Source organism: Triturus cristatus, chromosome 6 (genome assembly GCF_964204655.1).
Source record: "Triturus cristatus chromosome 6, aTriCri1.1, whole genome shotgun sequence".
NCBI classification, from domain to species: domain Eukaryota; kingdom Metazoa; phylum Chordata; class Amphibia; order Caudata; family Salamandridae; genus Triturus; species Triturus cristatus.
The window spans coordinates 109,801,309-109,825,046 of NC_140589.1; the positions used below are offsets into that span (position 1 = coordinate 109,801,309).

The 23,738-nt window shown below is 47.3% G+C and overlaps 1 protein-coding gene across 3 annotated transcripts in view; it reads left to right on the forward strand.

The window, feature by feature from the left end:
• Positions 1 to 23,738, forward strand: part of ABCC10 (ATP binding cassette subfamily C member 10) — a 209,649-nt gene that overhangs the window by 81,204 nt on the left and 104,707 nt on the right. For all 3 annotated transcript variants that reach the window (XM_085610306.1, XM_085610307.1, XM_085610305.1), the window contains exons 4-6: positions 14,763 to 14,990; positions 15,493 to 15,649; positions 17,829 to 17,986. In XM_085610306.1, coding sequence (XP_085466432.1) covers positions 14,763 to 14,990; positions 15,493 to 15,649; positions 17,829 to 17,986 — 543 coding nt within the window. The remainder of the gene's footprint in view (positions 1 to 14,762; positions 14,991 to 15,492; positions 15,650 to 17,828; positions 17,987 to 23,738) is intronic.

Genomic DNA, 23,738 nt, shown 5'->3' on the forward strand with positions numbered 1-23,738 from the left:
GGGTGTCTTGTTGGGAGTTAAGATTCATATACTCTAAGACACAGAATGGGAAAAACGTTACGTTGCCTTTGGTCATAAATATCTATAACGCGAATCAAGGGTGAGATTTAAAATCATTTTTGATCCACGCTGCAGTGTGAAGCTTTGAACATTGCATCACTGACATGGTTTTACATTGGCTCACCGTGTACCTCTATGACAGAAAACGATTAATACAGATGGAATCCTCTCCACATTCAGACATTGCTGTATACTGTGGAGTTCATGGTGACCTATTCTTGCTCTTGTGAATTTAACCTGTACATTAAGCCACTGGGAGTTCTACTTATCCAACAAGACAATGCAATTCACCAGAGCACAACTACGCGCTAAAGTGGCATTGGCTACTGACATCTTTAAACTCCCATCCTGCCTAGACATAATGTAAACTGGATGTATACATTGTAACTTTCCATCAGCCTAGAATTTTAGAGTTTGTCCTCCTAAAAAAAGGCACCACTTAGAACCTCATCCAGGAGTGGGTCAACTATTTGAACTTAAAAGGCATATGCAGCCTCCTCTAAATTTCTGGATTTTGTAATTGTCCCTTTTTTGTCCTTCAGTCACCATATATATCTAAAAAGCACAAACCGCATGATTCCAGTTTATCTTATTCCCCACAATCAAGCCCTTTCCTCCTTCGAACTATGCTTGGTCTTCATTTGGGCCCCCTCATCCTGTCACACATCATCAGATGAGGTCCATTAATCTGAGCCCCCTCATCCTGTCACACATCATCAGATGAGGTCCATTAATCTCACAGACTACTCTCTGACACCAATGAAAGCTGTTTTCACATAGCTGCTTGTCTAATCACCAAGCACAGTAAGTTCAAACACATTTCCCCTGCAACAAAACTGTATTTGCTTCCTCTGTAGGACAGAATGTCTGTTGTGTGCACTATACGGCACTTCACTTGAGGCAGCTGTGCTACTTTACCGTTAGGCCTATCATGTCCAGTGGCTTTATAAACAGTCCCAATAAAATAAACCAATTAAACTATCCACCCAGACACCATCTGTGTGGTGATTCTTCCTTTTTATTTGTAAAACAAGGCCTACCTCAGTCTTGAACGGGCATAGGGTCTGATTTACATCTCAGCAGACTGGTTATTCCGTCACAACGATGATGTATATCCCGTTCGCCGAAATATAAGTCCTATTATATCCTATGGGATTTACATGTTGGTGAACGGCATACCCGTCAACTTGGTGACAGAGTAACCCGTCCACCGAGATCTAAATCAGACCTATAGTGTGAAAGCATCCATCTTAGGTACTGATGAAAGTCTCCAAGGAGGGCTTGGCGTGAGGATGTCAAGATCTGTGGTGGTCGAAGACCATTGCACTTCACGTCCCAGAGCCTTGGCCGGGAGGCTGATGCAGCAGTAAAATGTTATGGATTGGAAACAGGATGGCTGAGGTACAGATACCTGGGTGGGTGAGCTTTTCTGTTGTGATGCAGTTCAAATATTAATGATCTGTGCTGGTGTGTGTGCAGCTGGAGAGCAGAGACAATCCAAGGAACAAGTGCTGTGGGTCTACTGAAATCCAAAACTGCATCCTGAATAGGTTCTTTGGAGAAAGGAGTCATTTATGCTTTTAATCCCAAAGACCTGTGGGGGTCTTAGTAACTGCTGATAGCCCTCACCTCCACCCCAGCCATTTGAGAAGACACCTTGCCTATAAATACTGAACGCGTGTGGCAGTTGTGCTTAGTGAAGGCTGCTTCCTGGCTCACAGGTGAACCGAATCCCGCTCCAGCAGGTGAGAGCCTGCCTGCTTATCCTTCACTTCCTCTATGATGGTGAGATTTAAAACCAACCTCAACCTGCTTCACCTGGTGCTGAGGCTGCAGAAGGGCTGAACCGGCTTGTACAGATGTGGGTTGTGCAAATGCCCTGGTGAGATATAAGAGGCGTGCTGGCAGAAGATGTGGCAGGCCAACAAGAGGAGTTCTCATCCCCCATCATTCTTGGCCCTACATCTCCCTCCAACCAGCCAGTGATCAGGATGGATTTAACATGATACTGCCCACAGGTGACCCCCCCACCCTTTCCACTGTGCACAGTGTAGTGAGAGAGTTATGTGTGCACGTGCAGCCAGAATAAATGCATTCGCTTCTTGTCGGTGCAGCCATACAGACTGGGAGAAGTCTTCCGTATTCACTGATCAAGGCTATTTCCCAGGGACCATACTAAGCACAACAGAATATTGGTTTCAATGTAGGTATTCCTTCAAATGTATAAATGTAACAGCTACACACACTCTGGGAAAGTTAGAGAGAATGTTTAGACCTATACACGTCCTTCCTATAAACAAATGACACACAAGTGCTAAGGTGTTTACTACCAAAGGAGCAGTACTCCACTTACCCTTCTTTACTCGCGGGAATCCAATAAGAATTGGATAGGTCACCTCACCCACTGTTTGTGGCATGCTTTTTTTTTTTCCAGAAGTGACCCATTCTATTTGGATTCACGATGAACACAATGGGTCATCAATCCATATAATTTAGCCAACATGTTTTGGCTAGCTATATCACTATAGGGTCGCTGGCCTTCGTCAGGGCTGCAATAAACCCTGCCTAATCATAAGTACAATTCATGCATTAATGTGTTAATCATCATACTTGACCAGTCTTGTCAAGTATTCTGTCAAGAACAATGGGCTCGTCTTGCACCATGGGTATGGTGAGAGGGCACCTCCCTGTAGTCACACACTCGTCAAGGGACAAGTGTCGCTGGCAAACTATCAGGGCCCTCGTCTGTCTATAACTGGTTGATTAGGTTTCTTTCTGTGACATGAAGCTGTTACCTAGCAAGTCTGAGGTTAGGTAATATTTTGACTTTAATATGTTTTTAATTAATTTTCATTCCCTGCATAGACTTGCTCGAGCAGTCTTTTTATCTAACTTGGTTGTTCCACCCTGCAGAGCAGACGTAGACCAAACCGATATATATTAGAGTGGGGTGCACGGCACTTACCACTCCCTTATTTCTATTTTCCCTGTTTTTTTCTCTTAATGGCAGCCTTGGGTTGGCTGGTCTCGTGACTCCAATATGGCGGCTCCCGCGAGATTACGCGAGTCGCATTGTCTCATTTACTTAGAAACAAGTTGGAATCAGGAGCTGTGGTGTCCTGATCCAGTGTGATTCCACTTTCTGTATCACCACTATGGACAAGATACCAAGTACTTCTGCTGAGTCTGAGGCTCCTTCACTTGCAGCCCTCCAGCAGATGATTGTTGCAGCGGTGGAGGTTGCTTTTCGTTAGGCCTGGGACAGTAAGACAGTCGAGGAAATAATGTAACAACTTCTCCTGTTGGCCGCCTTGTAAGTGAGTGGAGTGTGCACTGTTAAACATCGGATTTACTGAATGATAAGCACACATGTTTGCTAATTCAAGTATAATTCAGAGCTTTAACTGGGACAGGTCCCTCCAGGTCTCAGACCCGGTAGTAATTAAAAGCAGACATTGAAACAGGTCCATATTTGGCCCTATATTAATTTCATTTGGTCAAATGGCAAAATCGCTGATCAATTCCTGAAAAATGAATGTAAAAATGTTAAGGTAATCCATGCTTCGTTCCTGTTTTATATTTCTCGTTTTACTTAATCTTGCATTCCCTAAGAGTGTTAGCTATTTCTAGGGTGTGGTGTTCCTGCATTTATTTTTTCGTGCAGCATATTACTCTTGTACAGTGCATACTTCGAACTGAGTCACCGTCAGGTGTTTATAATGGCCATGATTGAGAGCTCTGGAGTTGAGGCTGAAAGTCAGTGAGAGGTTCTCAGTGCCTGTCATTGATTTGCTTCTAACATGGCCTTGATATTAAGCAGTTTAGTTTTTGTGATTCTGTTGATTTTTATTTTCTCTTCTCTATTTGTTTTATTGTTGATTACATACAATATACCATTAGCCTTCTGATGAGATCGCTGATTAAGCTACTTTACAATATTGTAACTTCTGTACCAGACTGTTCTATGTATGTAAAATGAGAATAGACACTGGTAAAAACATTGGGAAATAATTCCTTTTCACCTAGGAGTTTGGGTGATGTTTCACCAGCAAATCTTCTGCAAATAGAGCACTTAGTGGTCTCAAGAAGTCCTTGCTCTTTTAATTGTTGCATATTGTCTGATCTTTCAAACTGGTGGTGTCATTAGATCAAAGATGGGTAATGAAAGCAGACAGTCCTCATCATGCTTCAAGAGCGAGAGCCTTGCTGGGCTTTTAAACCGGATTAGTTTCCGACCAGCGCTGGCTCTATGGCGTACCCTGGTCTAACTGGGCGACAGCATTTTCTGCTAACGTAACCATAACCTGTCAGATTTTGCTTTGTATCACAATATCTGTATAAGTAACAACATTCTGCGTGTTATCTGCCTTTTTATTTTAGCCCACTTGCTTCGGGTGAGTCAGTGCTGAAAGCATCCTTTCTAGACCCGCATACATTATTTGCGAACGCTGTTGGCGACCCAGCTCAGCAGATCAGTGAGCGCTTCAGTTTAGTAGACCTGTATCTGGTTTATGAGTTAATGCCAGGATGGATCTAGTCATAGCTTTCTTTGCTCTTCTTCTTTCCTAACGTGGATTAAGTGCTGCTAAATTGAAAGCAAGGTTCATAGAGACCCCATTGAGGCCAGGTACCTAGCTACTGAGGAAGAATTAATTGATAACTTCCTTCAGTTCTCCAGTTCTCCTTGGCTTATTCCCTGGTCATAAATAACTTCATTGGTATGTTCACAGATGTGCACGAGTATATGCATGGACACAGTTCCAGGGTAGGACATGCTGCAGCTGTCTTAAGCATATTTCAAGACCTGATGGAGGAATATGAACTAATGGACAGATCGTACCAGAGCTCAATGGAGTGTTCAATACTGTAATGCTGAGTAACAGGCGGTGGAGTTTGTTTACACTCCTGAACAGGGCTCTGTCAAAGACCTCTAACAAACTGGTGACCAAGCTGAAGGTCCGATTGGACCAAATGCTGGAATTGGAAACTGGTGACAACTGGCACAGGATACTAGAATATACACTGCACGTTCCCAGAAACAGAAGATTTAAACTTTTGGATTTTAAATACCTCCATCAAGCTTACCTCACATCAGCCAGGCTACGTATAACTTCATCATCTTCCAGGTTGCTGCCCTTGAAGCCATGTGGACGACACCAGATTCCACCTGGTGTGGAACTTCCCAGTAATGAAGGATTTCTGGATGAAAGTAGGTTGTGACATTAACAAAGCTACTTGAGGCCAGCTCCATAAAATCCTCACGACATGCTCGCTGGGGAAATTCCAACCCACCAATAGGAGAAAACATATCAATAAATTTGCAGAACTGGTGTTGCTTTTGGCAAAAAGCTGGATCGTGATGGGAGGGATAACCGTCCATGCGGCGGATGGCCAATTATGGCGAGCAAATGTGCTTGTGAGCTGCACCTGAGAAGGCATTCCCTATGTAGGGTAGCCCTAGGCACAGATTAATATGGCACCCTACATATGTCGAAAGTGATCCTGTAATCCTTCATACCCTCTCAACCCTACTGACCTGATGGAAAGGAGGAGGCCCCTTCCAACTAGAACACACACTAGGACAAGCAACTGCACCTCTGTGAAACAACTGGTTGGACATAAGGCAAAAGGGGGACATTTACAGGAACATATCGTTTTTAGAGACCGGTGACCCAGGATAGACCTCTGGATACACACTGAGGTGGACAGCATTTCACAGAACCCCCAGTGCCAAATCCATCACAGACCACATACGTTGAGCAACATAAACACCTGCAGGCCCCACAAACGCATTACTCCCTCTCTTGAATGTCCTTCACATGTGCTGCGGGGCCTCGTTTCTCACCACCCACGGATTTCAACATCGAATTCTCCCGCGGACCACCACACCGCAAACACTGCAGCTGTTAGGAAATTAAGTGAGCCGCGTGAGGCCGAACTCTGCTCTCCTTATTTAAAATCAATGTTCCTATTATGCTGACTGTACAATTATGCAATTTAAAATCTATAACATTTGTTAAAAAAAGACTTCCATGGCTCTTGTATGTTGTCGCGTATTATGGGACAACCACATACTTTGTGACTGCCTTCAGAGCAATACGCAGATCCATGCCAGCTATCCATTTCACAACTATTGTCTGACTTGTCTTTACCCCACTAGTTTGGAGCACCTCACCTGATTGAGCCAGAAGCAAAGGAGAAGGTGTCCAATGAGCACATCCTTTGCACTGTCTGTTGAAAGTAAGGTTCCATCAGGTATTGGCTGGGTTTATCCCCAGGCAAGATTTTATTTTTGTGGGTGTCTCTCGATTCTCAGAGCCTTTGTTGTTCCCAGTTCTTGCTAAGTCTTAATTTACACCTCCTTATCTTATAGCATTTTACCTTTTTATTTCATAAAGTTTCCCCTACTTTTTGACCTGGCGGTGTATAATACCACTGCCATGGACCGGGCGAGGTAAAGGCCTAGAGATTGAGGCTGCCCCGTCCAGTGTTATGTATGAATCTGTAAATGTTCAGACCAATATCTGAAAGTTTCTTGAGGCTGTAGAGGGACTTTCTTTGGCTGGTCTGTGTCCTGCATGGAAATAGCCATTTCTTTCCCCTTATTCCCTCAAATGATATTCTTCCGCCCAGATTTACCCACCCTTTGGTAGGTATTGCGTCACCTTTGAGTGTAAAATGACACCTAAAGCGCAATAAAACTAATTACGTAAATGTGTTTGTAAAACGATTGAACAATAGCAATATTCTTCATGAAATATACTACAAAATGCTTTTTGAAATGCAGTGAAGACCAGTAAAACTGGATAAAAGTTGACTTAAAGGCCAATTCACTAGGGACTACAGGTTGTTACTAAGTAGGTGTTTGGAAAAATAATGGCAATGTGTAAATTGTAAGGTTCCTATAGCCAGTAAGAAGCAGGCACATCTGGTATGCTTTGGAGATTTAGAGCTATCCTCCCAATAAATTCTGTGAAAATATGTGCTTTAAAAGTAGACTGTGGCGCTATATCAGTGACTTGGTAAAACAAGCATTTGCAATGCAATAGGTCTCGCATTTTCCAGAGTTTGAGCTATTGGCATTGTAAATGACAATGCCTTTTATTTATGTGTTGTTTTGAAATGAATAAAAGGCACTGTCATTTACAATGGCAATAGCTTAAACTCTCTCAAATGCGAGATATTTTGCATTTCAAATGCATTCAGTGCCCGTGCTAGCCCTCTGAGTGAATAAGACAAGCCACTGTTAACAGTTAGGAAGATTTATGAGCAGCATGGATGGCGCTCATGAAGGTTGTTTGGGTTACTGCATTTCTCACCAGCTGTCTTAGTTAAAAGAGTGTGTAATGCGCTTAACAGGCCACTGCCTCAGTGCACGGAATGTAAAAAATATTGCCGGAACCTTCAGAAGGCCAGAATATCATAAGCACCGACTGCGTTTTACTATGAGAACATATGGCACCTTACCTAATTGAAAACACTGCCCCGTCTTTAAAAAAAGTACACCTAAAAGCCAGCGCTGTCACAATATTGAAAAAAGCCATCAACGAAATCAACTAATAGCCGCTCTAATGACTTACCACCGCTGAACCGTAATTACAATGTTTTCCATTGTTAATGAAAAACCAGCCACCAACACAATCATGTCCGCTCACACCGCCCAGATCATGCTACAGAAAAATACAAAGAATGCGTGGTAGAGGAACAGAGGGTGGCCACTAGTTACCCAAGTGTGTAAATGGCACAGACTGTCAGGGAGAGATTCCGACGCATCTTTAATGAGTATAAACAGAACCCGGTTCTGAAGGTTCGAGTCTCCAAATATTCTAAATGAGGGGTGATTTCTGGGCCACTAACTTTCTGCTGCTGATCCAGAGTTATTGTTTACAGTCACACATGCAGTAGTGATTGAATAAAGGGAGATACCGCTATAGAGTTGGGACTGGACAATCGGCCTAAAAGTGTAAAAAAAAGATGTGTGTTCCGTTGCCGAATCTGATGGGTGAGTGGACTAAAGCATTCAATGCAGGCCCAGGACCTGTGTTCGTCCTTTCTCTCCTGTTGCGGTGAGTTCAGATCGGAGTGGTTGACCTGGGTCTTTCATCCTCACGAAGTCGACAAAATGAGCATCGTTCAATAATATCAAACATTTGGTGAGCAGCAAATTAGTAGGCCACAGACAAACGCGTAGTTTACGAATACACAAAGGCGTGCTGAGGGTCGGAGGTTATGCATATTCAGTGGGACGGTAATAAAACGTGAGGTAACACATGGCTTGAAGTTACAACAGATGGACCCACGCTCCCTGGCAGTGCCTTGACCTGCGGGCCCCATGGACGGCTGAGGACCCCAGACTCTACCCCGTGAGCAATACAGCAACTCAACATTGACAAAAGCAACTAAAAGAAAGAGAGAGACGCCCGTACCGTGCAGAAGAAATGCCCCGCGCCACCCCTACCCCCGACCTGATAGATAGAACAATCCCCTTGCATCTGCTCATCAGCCCAAAATCACGTCTCGAGCGTTAAAGACCTGTGTAACGCGTGGCAGTTAATTAATTTTGCTGAAAGACATGTGAGAATGTTTCTTTCAATGTACAGTGTACTTTGCACTGACTCAAATTACATGATTTAGTCGGTAACATGACGTCTGTTTTGAATAGTGGTCCCAAATTATCTGGCAAGCAGGAGAAGCGTGTCCGTTGCCACCGAGTGACCTTTCCTCTCCACCTCAGGAGCGCGCGTGTTTAACTGTTTTGGTGCTGTCACTGTGATAAGAATGTGTACTCCTTGAGTTGTTGGATGAATGACTAGCGCTTGGAGTGATGTAGAACCTCTCACGAAGCTGGTAACACACGTGTGGGCTCCGTTGGAGCCAAGGGCACTCAACTTCACCCCGTGCCTTGCGCAGCCCGCGGGCAGTCATATTTATTATATCACGACCTCTCTTCGGCGGGACCATGAGAGGAGTACAGATGTGCACCTCGCGAGAAAGGCAGTAATCAGGCTTAGTGAAAACTTGCCTGGCGCTCACCCAGCTGAATGAAAGCGACGGACGGCTGTTAACGAAGATTAGTCAGACGTGAGCTTCAGGTGTACGTATCCTGTTCTGTGAACATTTTTCAATTTTCGAAGGCAGGGAAACTTCACACGGAAGTGGGAAAAACAGAAGAATAGTTGGGGACTGACTGGAGAGGAGTCTCCAAAACGTTACAAAACTGCAAAAAAACACAAGACAAGCGCAGCGTGGCGCGCGCGCTTGGCGGGGGCGGGGGAGCGCATTCCGGGCGGGTGAGCGGACCCTTTGAAGTACGATGCCAAATGGATTGCATGGCGGCACGATGCACGTGATTGTGCGCGTGCTCGCCATGCAATCCGCTTTTGGGAGCACTTTTGGGAGCCCCTTACTAGAGTCTCGCTGAGCAATCGCTTACGCGATAGCCAGGCGAGACCTAAAAAATAAAGTATTTAATGACCTTTTAACCCCTTCGATGCTGCGCAGATTCCGCCGCTGTGCTGGCGGAATCTTGCGCGGGTGTGGTCATGACGGAATGGTTCCGTCATGAGCACAGCTCAACCGTGGGTCATGACGGAACCATTCCGTCATGAGCACCGAAGGGGTTAATAAAGGAGGATGGTAGCAGATCTCACAATGGTCTCTTTAGGGAATTTTGTCACATATGATGCTTTTATAGAGCCATTTTGTCATTAACAATTGGTAAAACGTGTATTAAATACTGGGATACAAGAAATGTATGGGATTTTCCTTCAATAAACGTTTGTAAAATGTAATACCAAATGGTGTGCTTTACTTGTGAAAACCTCATAGGATGGAAACGTACATACGTACTGCTGTTTATATGGTTCACGCTTAGCTCACAGTGACACGACATGCCACATTTTGTACTGATTCATATTTTAATATTTTAGATGGAGATTAAGTGATTTGCCTGTTTTCACACTACTTCCAGTCAAACACTGCAGCTGGGATTTGAACCAAATTAGCCAAGTTCTACATTCAACACCTAAACCACGAGACCAAGACTGACTACTTTAGCGAGTGGGGATTCAACAAACCAGTGTTTTACAAACAGCACATAAGAGTTACAGGCGTATAAACAAGAAGACGTCCTCACGAGGTCAGTAGCAAATAAATAGGACAGATCACCAGCAGCATGTCTCAAAGGGGAACAATAGTATTCCCGGTATGAAATAAGTGCATTTAGGTTCAAGCATTGGCAAACCCATCATCGCACAGATAGGCCAAGTACTATCAAATTGTTAGTAGTCTGGGGCCATAAAACAATGTTGATAAATGTTTTAAAATTCACGTTTTCATGAGGCAGGTACGTACATATTCTCCCTCAATGCTCCTAGTGTGTATCTTGCCCCAGTTGGAACGTTGTACTGCTTTGAAATTGCATCTGCATAGGAAGCACGTTTCCAAGGGGCCGGCACACGTAGGTTTCCAAAGGGCCGGCACACGTAGGTTTCCAAAGGGCCGGCACATGTAGGTTTCCAAAGGGCCGGCAAATGTAGGTTTCCAAAGGGCTGGCTTGTGTAGGTTTCCAAAGGGCTGGCTTGTGTAGGTTTCCAAAGGGCTGGCATGTGTAGGTTTCCAAAGGGCCAGCACATGTAGGTTTCCAAAGGGCTGACTTGTGTAGGTTTCCAAAGGGCCAGCACATGTAGGTTTCCAAATGGCTGGCTCATGTAAGTTTCCAAAAGGCCGGCACATATAGGTTTCCAAGGGGCTGGCACATGTAGATTTCCAAAGGGCCGGCACATGTAGGCTTCCAAGGGGCCGGCACATGTAGGCTTCCAAGGGGCCGGCACATGTAGGTTTCCAAAGGGCCAGCACATGTAGGTTTCCAAGGGGCTGGCACATGTAGATTTCCAAAGGGCCGGCACATGTAGGCTTCCAAGGGGCCGGCACATGTAAGTTTCCAAAGGACCGGCACATGTAGGTTTCCAAAGGGCCGGCACATATAGGTTTCCAAAGGTATGGCTTGTGTAGGGTTCCAAAGGGCCGGCACATATAGGTTTCCAAAGGGATGGCTTGTGTAGGTTTCCAAAGGGCCAGCACATGTAGGTTTCCAAAGGGCTGGCTTGTGTAGGATTACAAAGGGCCTGCACATGTAGATTTCGAAAGGGCCAGCACATGTAGGCTTCGAAAGGGCCAGCACATGTAGGTTTCAAAAAGGTCGGCACATGTAGGTTTGCAAAGGGCTAGCACATGTAGGTTTCCAAGGGGCCAGCACATGTAGGTTTCCAAGGGGCCAGCACATGTAAGTTTCCAAAGGGCTGGCACGTGTAGGTTTCCAAGGGGCCGGCACATGTAGATTTCCAAAGGGCCGGCACATGTAGGTTTCCAAAGGGCCAGCACATGTAGATTTCCAAAGGGCCGGCACGTGTAGGTTTCCAAAGGGCCGGCACGTGTAGGTTTCCAAAGGGCCGGCATGTGTAGGTTTCCAAGGAGCCGGCACATGTAGATTTTCAAAGGGCCAGCACATGTAGGTTTCCCAAGGGCCGGCACATGTAGGTTTCCAAGGGGCCGGCACGTGTAGATTTCCAAAGGGCCGGCACGTGTAGGCTTCCAAGGGGCCGGCACATGTGGGTTTCCAAAGGGCCGGCACATGTAGGTTTCCAAAGGGCCGGCACATGTAGGTTTCCAAGGGGCCAGCACATGTAAGTTTCCAAAGGGCCAGCACATGTAGGTTTCCAAGGGGCCGGCACGTGTAAGTTTCCAAAGGGCCGGCACGTGTAGGTTTCCAAGGGGCCGGCACGTGTAGGCTTCCAAGGGGCCGGCACGTGTAGGCTTCCAAGGGGCCGGCACGTGTAGGTTCCCAAAGGGCCGGCACGTGTAGGTTTCCAAGGGGCCGGCACATGTAGCTCTCCTAAAGTCAAGCACATGTTGCTGGTTTCCAGAATTCCACAGATAAAGACTTGCTCCTCATGTTCTTTTTCACCCCAAAAATATTTGTGCTGTTTAGTTCTAGCAGATTAAGACTGAATTATGAGCAACATTTTTCTCACAAGTAATTCGTTAGGGACCACTGCTTCGGCCACTGCTGAAGTGTGCCATGACTTTAGCAATTTTTAATTCTTTTATTATGTTTTCTGTCTTGGTTGTCCATTTGAAGGATTTATTTACCTTGTTTACGGCCGGGTCGTGATTCTTGAAGCCTATTTGCCCTGGTCCCCAGTACAAATTCTGTGGCTGGTCTGCTCTGATTGCTTGTACTTGACTCTAATTCCTTGTAGGCTTAGGTTTGAGTGAGTTGCATGCAGATTCAGGGTTACCGCAATGTGCGATGTTCTCTTGTGATTACTTGTTTACTAGTACTGTTGTATTGTTTCTAGTAGCCGCCTGAAGGGCTGTGGGAGGCGTGGAGATCCCTGTATGCATTGGCCTCTCAGTGGACATTGCAATGGGGACAAATGTTTCAAATGTAGATGGGCACTTGTTTGGCCTCTGGTTGACACTGGGTGGGTTAGGGGTGACTGGGGAAGGCAACAAGTTCTGGAGAGGCACCTTATATACAATCTTTAGGTCTGACATGTTTGTAGCGGTCTGCAGACCTATTGTTATTAATTCTAATTAATATATCACCAGACATTAAATTCATTATTCCTTACATGTATTCTTTACAGGAAGTAATCCTTTTCGAATTGCATTTGCACTGCAGCAGGCTTTTAAAAAAAAAAAATAGTTTTAGTATGCAATCGTGTGTGAATCATAGACCGAAACTAAGACACATACATGCACAAGGGTATTCAGTTCACCTACTTGAAACACAATAAGCATTGGCAAAGCCAGGAGGACTGGTATTAATGTGGTCATGCATGAACCTTTCGCTCATTCTACTCTCACCTCTTTGCAGAATAGCCTGAACGCTCTTTGTTGTGGCAGTGATCATTCTAGTTGCTTGTTGTTGCCTGGTCCATTGGCTTATCTTTCACTGTGATTCCCTTGGTGGTTTTGTGGTGGTGCTGTTGGCGTCTCCTGTGCAGATCAGAGATTGAGGATTAAACTCTGCTTCCCCACCTGTATTTGTGTCTGGGTGTAATGGCCTTTGCAGGTGGTAGTGTATTACAGGGAAGTGCACCGGTGAGATCCTTTGCTGCTGCATTCACTAATTTGCTTGAAGATCTCATGGTCTTTTGGCTCTCCTCCCCTCTTTTCTCTTTTTTGGGAATTTTCTTCTCTCATTTAATGGCAGGACCTCGTGCTGTTGGTGGAGAATGGAGATGTGTAACGGTGTGAAAAATACATTGATGGAGGGATGTGCGTAGGTGGTGTTTGATGGGTCCTGGCCATCAAACTCCCAGACACTGTACAACTCTGGCATGTAAAAGGGTTGAGAGGGTGTTGATAGGTTGAGCTAGATAAGATTAGAGGGGTGTCGACAACAGTGCTTGCAAGGGGATGAGGATGTCTATTGGTACTTGAATGTCCCCTGCAAGCTGTCACATGTATGTGGCACCATAAAGGCAGTCTTGCCAGAGAAGTTTGTAAAGGCATTGATTTAAATTGAGTTCCCATGTTTGAAACTGGCTGGCAGCAGAGGCTGTACAATATTCCTCTAGTAATAATTTCCCACAATTCTCTTGAATCTCTTATGCCTGTTACTAGGCTTATTTTAATTGACCGGCTCTGTTGAAGGTGACATTTTGATGCATAGATTTCATTTTTATATTCTTTCTTGTATCTTTTAACTTCCGTATGCTTCTCTTTATAGAAGTTATCGCTGTTGCATTGGTTCTGAGTCCGTCAAACAGTTAAATTGAGCTCATGGGACACGCTTCACAGCTTTGACCGACAGGCGTATGGGTAGGTCTTGGATTCTTGGTAACACAGCTATTTCCTTCATTGACACTTTGTGGAGTTTAAGCCCTTGCTTCAACCAACTCCTTATCCAGAGGACAGTAGAAACCAAATCTGTATGTACGTAACAGATTCAAATACTGGATGCAACAGAGTTTACCTCACTCCTAGTCCTGACACTTGGACATCTTACCCACTCCTCAACAAGAATAACACTTTGCATACTTGCCTTCTCCAAATGTTAAACCAGAATTGGAGAATTCTGTGGAACCAAGGACAGTAGAGTCGTGAGGCTTGCGGTTGAACAGGTCATACTTTGGTCCTCACCCTCTTAAGTTCTATGAAACATACTGGCAAGTAGTGTCGGGTGGTACACCCTTCATCCTTCACACACTTTTAAATATTATTGTGAAAGAATCCGTCCCTTATTATTTTGTCTATTATTTTGTACTATGCATTTGTCATGAAGATATCAAGGATGATGAAGAATATTTCTAGAAAAAGCGATCCAGAATGTTGCGATGGTCTGTAGGCTCATGGTGAGTGGTCTGTTGGCTGCTTGTGAGTGGTCTGTAGGCTCATGGTGGGCCTCAATGAATGTCCAATGGAAATAGTGGACATCCATAATGTTTACAACTTGTTTAAATGCTGAATGGCTTGGGCAGGTAGATAACTCCGAAGCAGAGATTATTTCTAATTCCTTTCAGTTTTGGACGTTAGTGGAACGGTGGCACCGTGTGGAGTCCGGGAATACTGCTTGGGTCTTAGGGTTCCTCACTCAGCAGCTCAAGCACTTGTCCACACCACCTCCTCAGGAGATGCTGGGAATGATTTGATTCAGAGTCCCTCAGTTCCTCTTTGTTGTTTCCTCGCCGCAGCTCATGACCGAGGTCCTCTACGGGATAAGGGTGATCAAATTCTACACCTGGGAAAAGCACTTTGCCGCCAAGGTGAGCAACTTCCGGGGGAAGGAGCTGAAGCGGCTGCGGGCCCTCAAGTACCTGGATGCTGTGTGCGTGTATCTCTGGGCGGCTCTTCCAGTGGTAATCTCCATCCTCACCTTCATCACCTACGTGCTTCTGGGGCACGAGCTCACAGCCGCCAAGGTTAGTCAAAAAATGTTTTCACATCTTTCTTTTTCATGTAGCCTCATGCATTCTGGTTTTTACTCTCTCCATGGTTTCTCGCATGCAGCTTGCAGCTTCTGGCTCTCAGCTTCTTTAGCGTTGATAGAATCCTCCTTGCGGTCAGACTTTCTCCTTCTGTCATCTCCCGCCTCATCATTTTTCTTACCTGTTCGTGTCCTCACCTTTTTATCTTTTCTTCCCGCCCCTCTGACTGTGCTCACCTTATTGTCCGTCATGTATGTTACTCTTACTGCCCACATTGTTCTGCCCTTCCTGTTCCTCTTACTGCCCCTCTGACTACCCCAGACTTTCAGGTTCACTCCTTTCCATGTCACTGCACCTCACCATAGGTATTGACGTTCTCTTTCCCATCGTGCCCTCTAATGCAATCCATCCTTCCTGCATCTGTTCACCTCTGCCCATCAAGCTGCCTTTCCAAGGCCTCCTTGGGGTTCATCGCAGGCTTCTCTCCTCTCCCCAGGTCTTCACGGCGCTTGCCCTCGTTGGGATGCTGATTCTTCCTCTCAATAACTTCCCGTGGGTTCTGAATGGGATTTTGGAAGCCAAGGTGTCTCTGAACCGTATCCAGCGCTTCCTTGAGTTGTCGGATCAGGACCTAGCAGCCTATTACAGTGCAGGTAAGAGCGGGGAAGGGGCACTGACCTGCAGACCCTCATGTGGGACAGTGTGGGTATAGAGTACTCTCCGCGGGACGGGGTGATCATGTCATCTAAAGGGTACATATTGGGGGCGAGATGCTCTCATAGAGACAATGTGTAAAGAATGCCCATGCTGGGCCTAGAGGGTGGTGGATGAGCCATCACAGGGCATGTGACACGTGTCTGATTGGCGCAGTGCAGAGGACCCAGTCTGATCTAAGAGATACATGCTCAGGGATGGAAGCTTGCTCCGAAGTGATAGAGTTTCAGGCAGAGAGAAAAAGCTCTGGAGTACAAAGGCCAAGTCCAGCTGCCCTCCAAGAGGCATTGAGTAGGGTCAGAATCCTCCATGCTGTCCACACGAAGGAGTTAGAGGGCATTGTGAGCGTCATTTCTTTGCACGCGAATGACTCCTAGGAGCACAGGTCCAGGTATGAACACTGTCTGAGAGGTACACAACTCGATGTGTGTTTCTTCTAAGGTCACCAGCCTTTATAAATGCCCTCCACAGAGTATAGTGTAAGTGATGTCTGATGGGCACAGAGAAGCATAGAAGGGAGTGCGACTCCTCTGTGAGGGACACTTAGTGTGGTGTGAATCACCTCTTTTTATTTTTTTTATTTTACAGAGTTTTATATAGCACAAACTTGACCCGAATCTGGTATCGGAGCGCTTTACATAGCACCAGTTGTATTACATGAGGACACGTTCTTTTTTTTTTTTTTTTTGTTAGGCACGGGAAGATAAAGTGATTGGCCCAGAATCACTGGATGTTCAGCGTCATTGCCGAGACTCTAACCCAGTTCCCCAGATTGGAGGTCGACCGCCCTAGCCGTTAGGCCAACTCCTCTCCCCTGAGAGATAGCGAATGGGGTGTTTATGATACATTAACAGGCTGCTTTGTGCCTGTTTTATATCATGTGGCGACACAGAGCATAATATCAAGGCCTTCTGAGGGGCAAAGGACAGCCTGTGAGATTTCTTTACACTGCTTCTTGAAGGGAACGCCCACATCCATGTGAACATGACATATCACTTTTTCCAACTCCAATAATGAATGGGCTGAGTTGTTATGACTAAATCATTGCTAGACGTTAATTCTCCAGTGGCCTGGCCTCTGTCATCTTCAAAATGTTTTGTGTTCTCTTCAAGGCAGTAGCATGCAACATTGCTCCATAGATGGCAGTCAAAAAAAGATCTGAGGTTTCCAGAGCAGCAGATATACCTTAATATCCCTGGGTTTGATACCAAGCGGTACAAGAAGGAGAAGAACAGAAAACCAGGCTGCTGTTACTCGACTGGGACCTGAAACAAAATTGTTGCAAACAATGTCTCACACTGTTGTTCCTCCACCTCGGATAGGAAGTAAAGACTGTCCTCTTCAAGAAACATCATGACCCCAAGTTGTAACATCTCCTTGGTTCCTAGCACTGTATACCATCTGAAGAGTGACCCCTTCATCATATCCAGAATGAGGTTTATATGCCGTCCTTCCAAGTATAGCTTTCGTGGTATGCTTTAAGGCTGAATTCTGGGGGTGTGATCAGTCTAACGGTTTTGTATAAATTCTGCTTGCCACAGGTTGTTGTTTAGTATCTGTGGGGACACTTTGTAACTCACTAGTAAACAATGCACTTAAATGGAGACATACATGTAAGGGCTTGGTGCAAAGTGCCTGCCTGAGCATGGGCACCTTTTAGGGCCTTGTTCTGTTGCACCCAGCACCTCTGTGCAGCATTTCTTGACAGCTGCACTTACATAAAAGTTCAAGGAACATAATATAATATATAGATGGGCGATCACAAAATTGCTTCCAGTCCTGAGTTCTGGACAAGGTCACTGGGACTCGTTTGAATCCAAAGAATTGCTGCCATGGAGGTGTGGCATTCTTTTAACAATGTGCACCGTATACGTGTCATTTTTGTTCCTCATTGTTGTCTCCCTGCAGACACTGTGCTCTTGTTTGGTGTGATAATATGGTCTTTGACAAATCCTGACACAAAGTTTTAGTGCCATGAATGGTCCTTAAGGTGCTACACAAGAATCAAAAACATATCAATCAAAACTAACTCTAGATGAGTCTGAACTGTTTAACTGGCTCAAGGTGTTGTAATACATTGTTGTCATATTATTTTGGGTGTTCTTTTTCCTTTCTCAGGTGCTCCCTCAGATTCCGGCTCAGTGCTTGAGCTTCATGATGCCACCTTTTCATGGGTGCCTCCGGGCCTGACCAGTGATAGTTTACATGTGCCCAGTGAGGAGCAGGGGCGCAAAGGGGCCCTAGAGGCGGTCATCCAGCACCTGGCAGTGAAAAAGGTGAGACAGAGTGGCACCCAGGGTTTTACTCTTCACCCAGGGTTTAAAGAGGTGTAATGTTGGGCCGATTGATTACAGTGGAGTTTGATCAGTTTTACTGGCAGGTACTGTTCTGCAGATCTCTGCTTTTGAAGTTGTGGTTGTCTCCTAACCTAACCAAAATGTTAAAGCGTTAAAAATGTAATTTGAAATTAAACATTTAAGTATTTTGATCATATGAAATTAGGATAAAATAATTTTTTACCTTTTAAAAAAATAAATTCCCACCTAAAATGAAAAAAATATATATTACTATTGTGGGTCAAAAAGTGATGTATAGCATTAATTGAAAGTTATGTAATTATTTTGATTTAAATTAACATTTAATTAATGTTTTAAATTGAAAAGGTTATTGAAAAATGTACAAATGAAATAATATGATTTATGGATAATTATTTTAACATTAAATTAAAAGTATTTCTATTTTTAAATAGTGTAAAAAAATATTTTAACATTACTTCCTGTGGGATTTTATTTTAAGTAACTGCCTTCATAATTTTTTATGGGAGGGTGTTGCGGTACCAGTGGTTGGCTGCGTAGTGCTGGGCATATCCCAGCTCTGATCTGGAGTACATTTATACATGTTTTGGGTAGTTTTTGGCTGTAGTAACTGTGGAAGGGCAGTTTTCGAACAGCAGTGGCCTTACTTTTTAGTGGGTAGATGCATATCCCTTCCTAAGCTCCTCCTTAACCCTTTCTAACCCCCTTCTTACTTCTCTCTAAACCCCTTCTTACTCCTCTTTTAACCCCTCTCCTTTCGTAGTAAGTATTCCCCATTTCCCAGCCACTCCCCTATCTCTCTACCACATTTACTACTAAACCGCATGCTTAGGTGTGCAGAGATCACCAGAGTTGGGCAGAGAACTCTACACATAAAAGATAGGATGATGGAGATGTAGACCTCTGCACGTGTAGTATGTTATTAGCACTACTACTATAGTACTAATAATCGTACTGCAAAGTCCAGTTTGTGAATAGGACCCATTGAGATTTCTCACTTTGCCCATGTGGGATTAGGCATATATATGGCAAATTCCATACATTGTGGAATTCTCTCTGACGCCTCATCTCACAGTCTGACTAGAGAAAACAAATCTTGTAGTAGGCTTAAGGAAATCTGCTGTGAAGACCAAAGTTTCCCCAAAAGGTTACATTTTGTCAGTGAAGTCACGTGTTATAAAAATCAAGCATCTGCTGCAAAATTTCTTTCGGGTTCTACAGCGTCCCCAAAAGGTGCTGCCACCTGTATATCTTAATCTTTAATTTCACCTTCTATGTATCTAAATAAAGGTCTGTTTGGTTAACAAGTTGTATCGCTGACTGAACATCGCAGGTATTGAGTGTTTTTTTCGATCACCTACAGAAAGCCCTGACTCCCTGGCTGCTCATCTCACTCCCTTGGAGAGTCAGGTGCTTATAGAAAATAACTTGACTGTCTGGTAGTAGTACCACTGGTTATGTGGACCTCAAGGAATCAGTGGTAAATGTCAGCAATAACCTTAGACACTGCCCAGTAACCACTGATTTCCCAGGGCCCAAAGAACAATACTTTCAAACTCAGTCTGTCTGTCACAGTTCACCTGTCACTATTTCCTTCTTGGTTTGCCTGTCTGTCTCTGTGATATGGGTCGAGCTGGGCGAGTTCAGGACGAGACTGGAATATATGGGGTGTGACCTCTCTGTAGGTAAAACAGATTTCCAGTGTGGTGGTAAAACATATAAAAGTAAGTACTTGAAGGCTGGGAAGAAAGTGAGCACAAAGGCTGAGGACCAGAGTAGGCAGGGACAGCCTTTGATCAGGAAACTGAAAGACAGTAGAGGGAAACTGTGAGACCGGCCTCACGGCGTTGCCCTCTCCATCATCCAGCCAACCTGCAACCACCCTCAAGACACGACATCCCCGACTCCGGCCGCCCCAGCCACCCCCGATCCACGGGCCGGCCAGAGGCCTGACAGACTCAACACCCTACCACGCATGCCCAACCGAGGGAGCGGGAACCCTCGAGCCAGACCCAGAGGCGCCAGCCCAGTCACACCTCGGGTCGCCTTCCCCGGGAAGACTCAATCGGCCACCAGGCCCCTGGGGAGCAGGCGCCTCCCCTACCGAGCGTCTGGGGTCCCTCCCAGACCCACCTGAAAAGACCAAAGAAGTGAGCGGCAGGAAATCCCGCCGAACCCCCTCCGTCACCCCAGTCCCCCCTCTGCGAGCACTCCAGACTTCAAAGAACCAGCGGAGTATAACAAGGGGTGCCGGAGGAACAAGGACAGAGAAGACCTGGAACCATCTGAGCCTGCTGACGCAGTCGCGGCTCCTGAACGCTGAAGTCACCTGGGCCTGCTGAGTGACTCGCGGCCTCTTGCTATTGAACCATCTGAACACTGCGGACGAGGTCGCGGTTCCCGAACATTGAACCACCTAGGCCTGCTGAGCGACTCGCGGCCCCCAGCTATTGAACCATCTGAGCCCTGCTGACGAGGTCGCGGCTCCCGACCACTGAACCACCTAGGCCTGCTGAGTGACTCGCGGCCCCCAGCTATTGAACCATCTGAGCCCTGCTGACGGAATCGCGGCTCCCGAACTCCAACCACCTGTGCCTGCTGAGAGACTCGCGGCGCTCCCCTTGAGGACGACTCGGTAAGAGATCGCCCAGAGATACGACACCCTCCAGCTCGAGGATTGTGAGCTTCCGCAGGGTATTTCGCAGAGACACTATCTTGAAAGACTGTCCCGCTACCCCCATTCCCCACGACTGATTTGTGGTACGTCGTGCCACTGCTGTACTACTTGCCTTTTGGATCATAAAGATCCCTTGAAATCATCGATAAAAGAACCTATCGTCCTACAAAGAATACGTGTGGTGTCACTCTGTTCGTAGTGCCTCTCAGGGTGTGCGCGCCTGGTTCGGCTTACTTGGGAGAGGTGGGTCAAAGGGGTGGGCAAGACGTGTATCGAACCCCCCTCCGGCGAACGCCTTTCCAACATTTGGTGGCAGACGACGGGATCCGAGCCGACACCGAAAGAGAGCGTGCAGTGAACGACTGACGCACTACCAAACAGAAATGGAAGGAGAAACCTCCCTGGGTGCCGCAGGTACCGAAGTAAGCTCACCGTTCCGAGAGGATCAATTGGACTATTACACGCATAGAGAATTAAAACAGTTTTGCAAGGACCTTGGCATCGCTACCACCGGACTAAGCACAAAGGAAGACTTCCAGAAAGTACTGAAAGCCTGGGTCGAGACGGGGGCGCCCCCGACCCAAACGGAAGGAGATTCTACCCATGAACCACCAAGCATCCCGGCAAGAAACAACGGGCCAGAGGGGAACCTATCCCCTGAGGAACTAGCGGACCGAGAGAGAAGCCGAAACCACGAACTTGAACTGGCAAAACTAAAAATCGAGGGAGAGATAAAACTGGCAGAGAAGAAGTTAGCCGTCGAGCAGTTACGGCTACAAGGGGAACTCGAAGAGAAGAGACTCCAAAGGGAGCACGACGAAAAACTCCAGCTAGAACATGAACGCGGCCTGAAGGAGATTGAGTGGCGGGCTAGAAGCGAAAAGTCACAGCCACCCGGGAATCCACCGTCCGCTCCCACCGGGGAAACCAAAGTTCACATCCCCAAGGATGTGGTAAAGGAGTATTATAAGAACGATGATATCCAGCAGTGGTTTAAGGCCTACGAAGTCGCCATGACCTCTCACCGAGTCCCGCAAAAGGATTGGGGGGCTGGCCTATGGGGCCGGTTCTTAAGCGAAGGAAGAGACACTCTGCTAGATCTGCCCTCCACGGTCATAAACTCCTACAGCCACATGAAGGAAGCCCTCGTGGGCTGGTACGGACTCACCCCCGAAATGTACCGACAACGGTTCCGAGATTGTAAGAAGATACCGGGCACCACGTGGGTAGAATACGTGAACTTTTACAGCCGAGCCTTGGACGGGTGGATCAAGGGCAGCAAGGTCTCCACCTTCGAAGAACTGTTCGATCTGATTGCCTGGGAACATTTAGCGGCCAATTGCTTTATAGAACTGCGCCAGCATCTCCTGGACAGTAAACTCACCGACCCTCGGAAGCTGGCCGCGGAGGCTGATCGTTGGGTGAACACCCGGGCCACCCGGGGCCCCGTGGGGGACTACGGCCGCCACGGTCAGGGTCCCCCCGCCAGAGGGGCGGAGGGAACCACGGCCCCCCCAGCAGCCTACCAGCGGCGGGTTCGGCACAGTCCCCAGCAAGCACCGGGGCCCCAGGGCGACCAGGTCCACGAGCTAGGATCACCTGCTTCCGCTGCCAGCAGCCCGGACACTACGCCAATGACCCACAGTGTCCCCAGTATCAGCGAACCACAACGACCAACCCCACGGCCCGGCAGATGGCCTCCGTGGCTCTGGGGGAAGAGATGGAAGACTCCGAGGAATGGGAACCGGCGGCCATGGCCCTGGTCTCCCTTGGTGATCGAGAAATGGTCCCCGGGACACCCTTGCCCGCCAACACAGAAAAATACCGACAGCGGGTGACCATCAACGGCCACCGAGTCGAGGGCCTTCGCGACACCGGGGCGAGTGTCACCGCGGTCCACCGCAGCCTAGTTTCAGAAGACCAGATCTTAACCGGGGCCCTCTGTCCGGTCGTATCCTCCGACAATTCTGAGAGCCTCTGCCAGATGGCGCTGGTGCCCTTCGAGTGGGGAGGGGTCTCCGGAGAACTGAAGGTAGCGGTCCGGACATCGCAGCCCGTAGACTGCCTCCTGGGCAACGACCTGGAGAGCTCCCCGTGGGGGCAAGTAGAACGAAGAGCCCACCTGGAGATGATGGGCCTACCAGAATGGGTCTGCGCCACCACGCGCTCCATGACCGCCCGAGTGCCTCCCTCCAAGGGCGGCGAAACCCTCTTACCGAACACTATCCCCGAGAGCCGGGACCCCCTCCCAGAAGCAGACAACCCTCCTTCCGAGGGAGAAGGAGACACTAACCCAGGGGAAGGATCGGAACCTTCCGCCCCAGAGGCCCCGACGGAACTCGAAGAACTGCCCGAGTTGGCCCAGTGGCGCTGCGAAGGGGGGCCCTCCCGCGAAGAGTTCTGCCAGGAACAGACCACCTGCCCCTCCCTCGAGGGACTTAGACAACAAGCCGAAGCCCAGGCTGCCGGTGACCGAACCGGAACCCATTGGGTCTATTGGGACAATGGCCTCCTATACAGCGAGCAAAAGTCCGCCGAGCTAGGCGCAGCACGAGTACTGGTGGTACCCCTGCGGTTCCGGAGCCTCCTCCTGGGCCTGGCCCACGATGTACCCTTGGCAGGACACTTAGGCCAAGACAAGACATACCAGCGATTGGTGACCCACTTCTATTGGCCCAAGATGCGAGCGAATGTAGAAGCACACTGCAAGTCCTGCCTCACGTGCCAGGGCAGTGGGAAGAGTGGCGGAAAACGCAAAGCTCCCTTACAACCGTTCCCCGTTGTGAGTACCCCGTTCGAGCGGGTCGGCATCGATATCGTGGGACCCCTGGATCCGAAGACCGCCCAGGGCCACAGATTCATCCTTGTCCTGGTGGACCATGCCACCCGCTACCCCGAGGCCATCCCCCTCCGCACCGTGACGGCTCCCGTGGTGGGCCGGGCTCTCATGGGGATCTTCTCCCGTGTCGGATTTCCCCGCGAGGTTGTGAGTGATCGCGGCACTAACTTTATATCCCGCTACATGAAGTCCCTGTG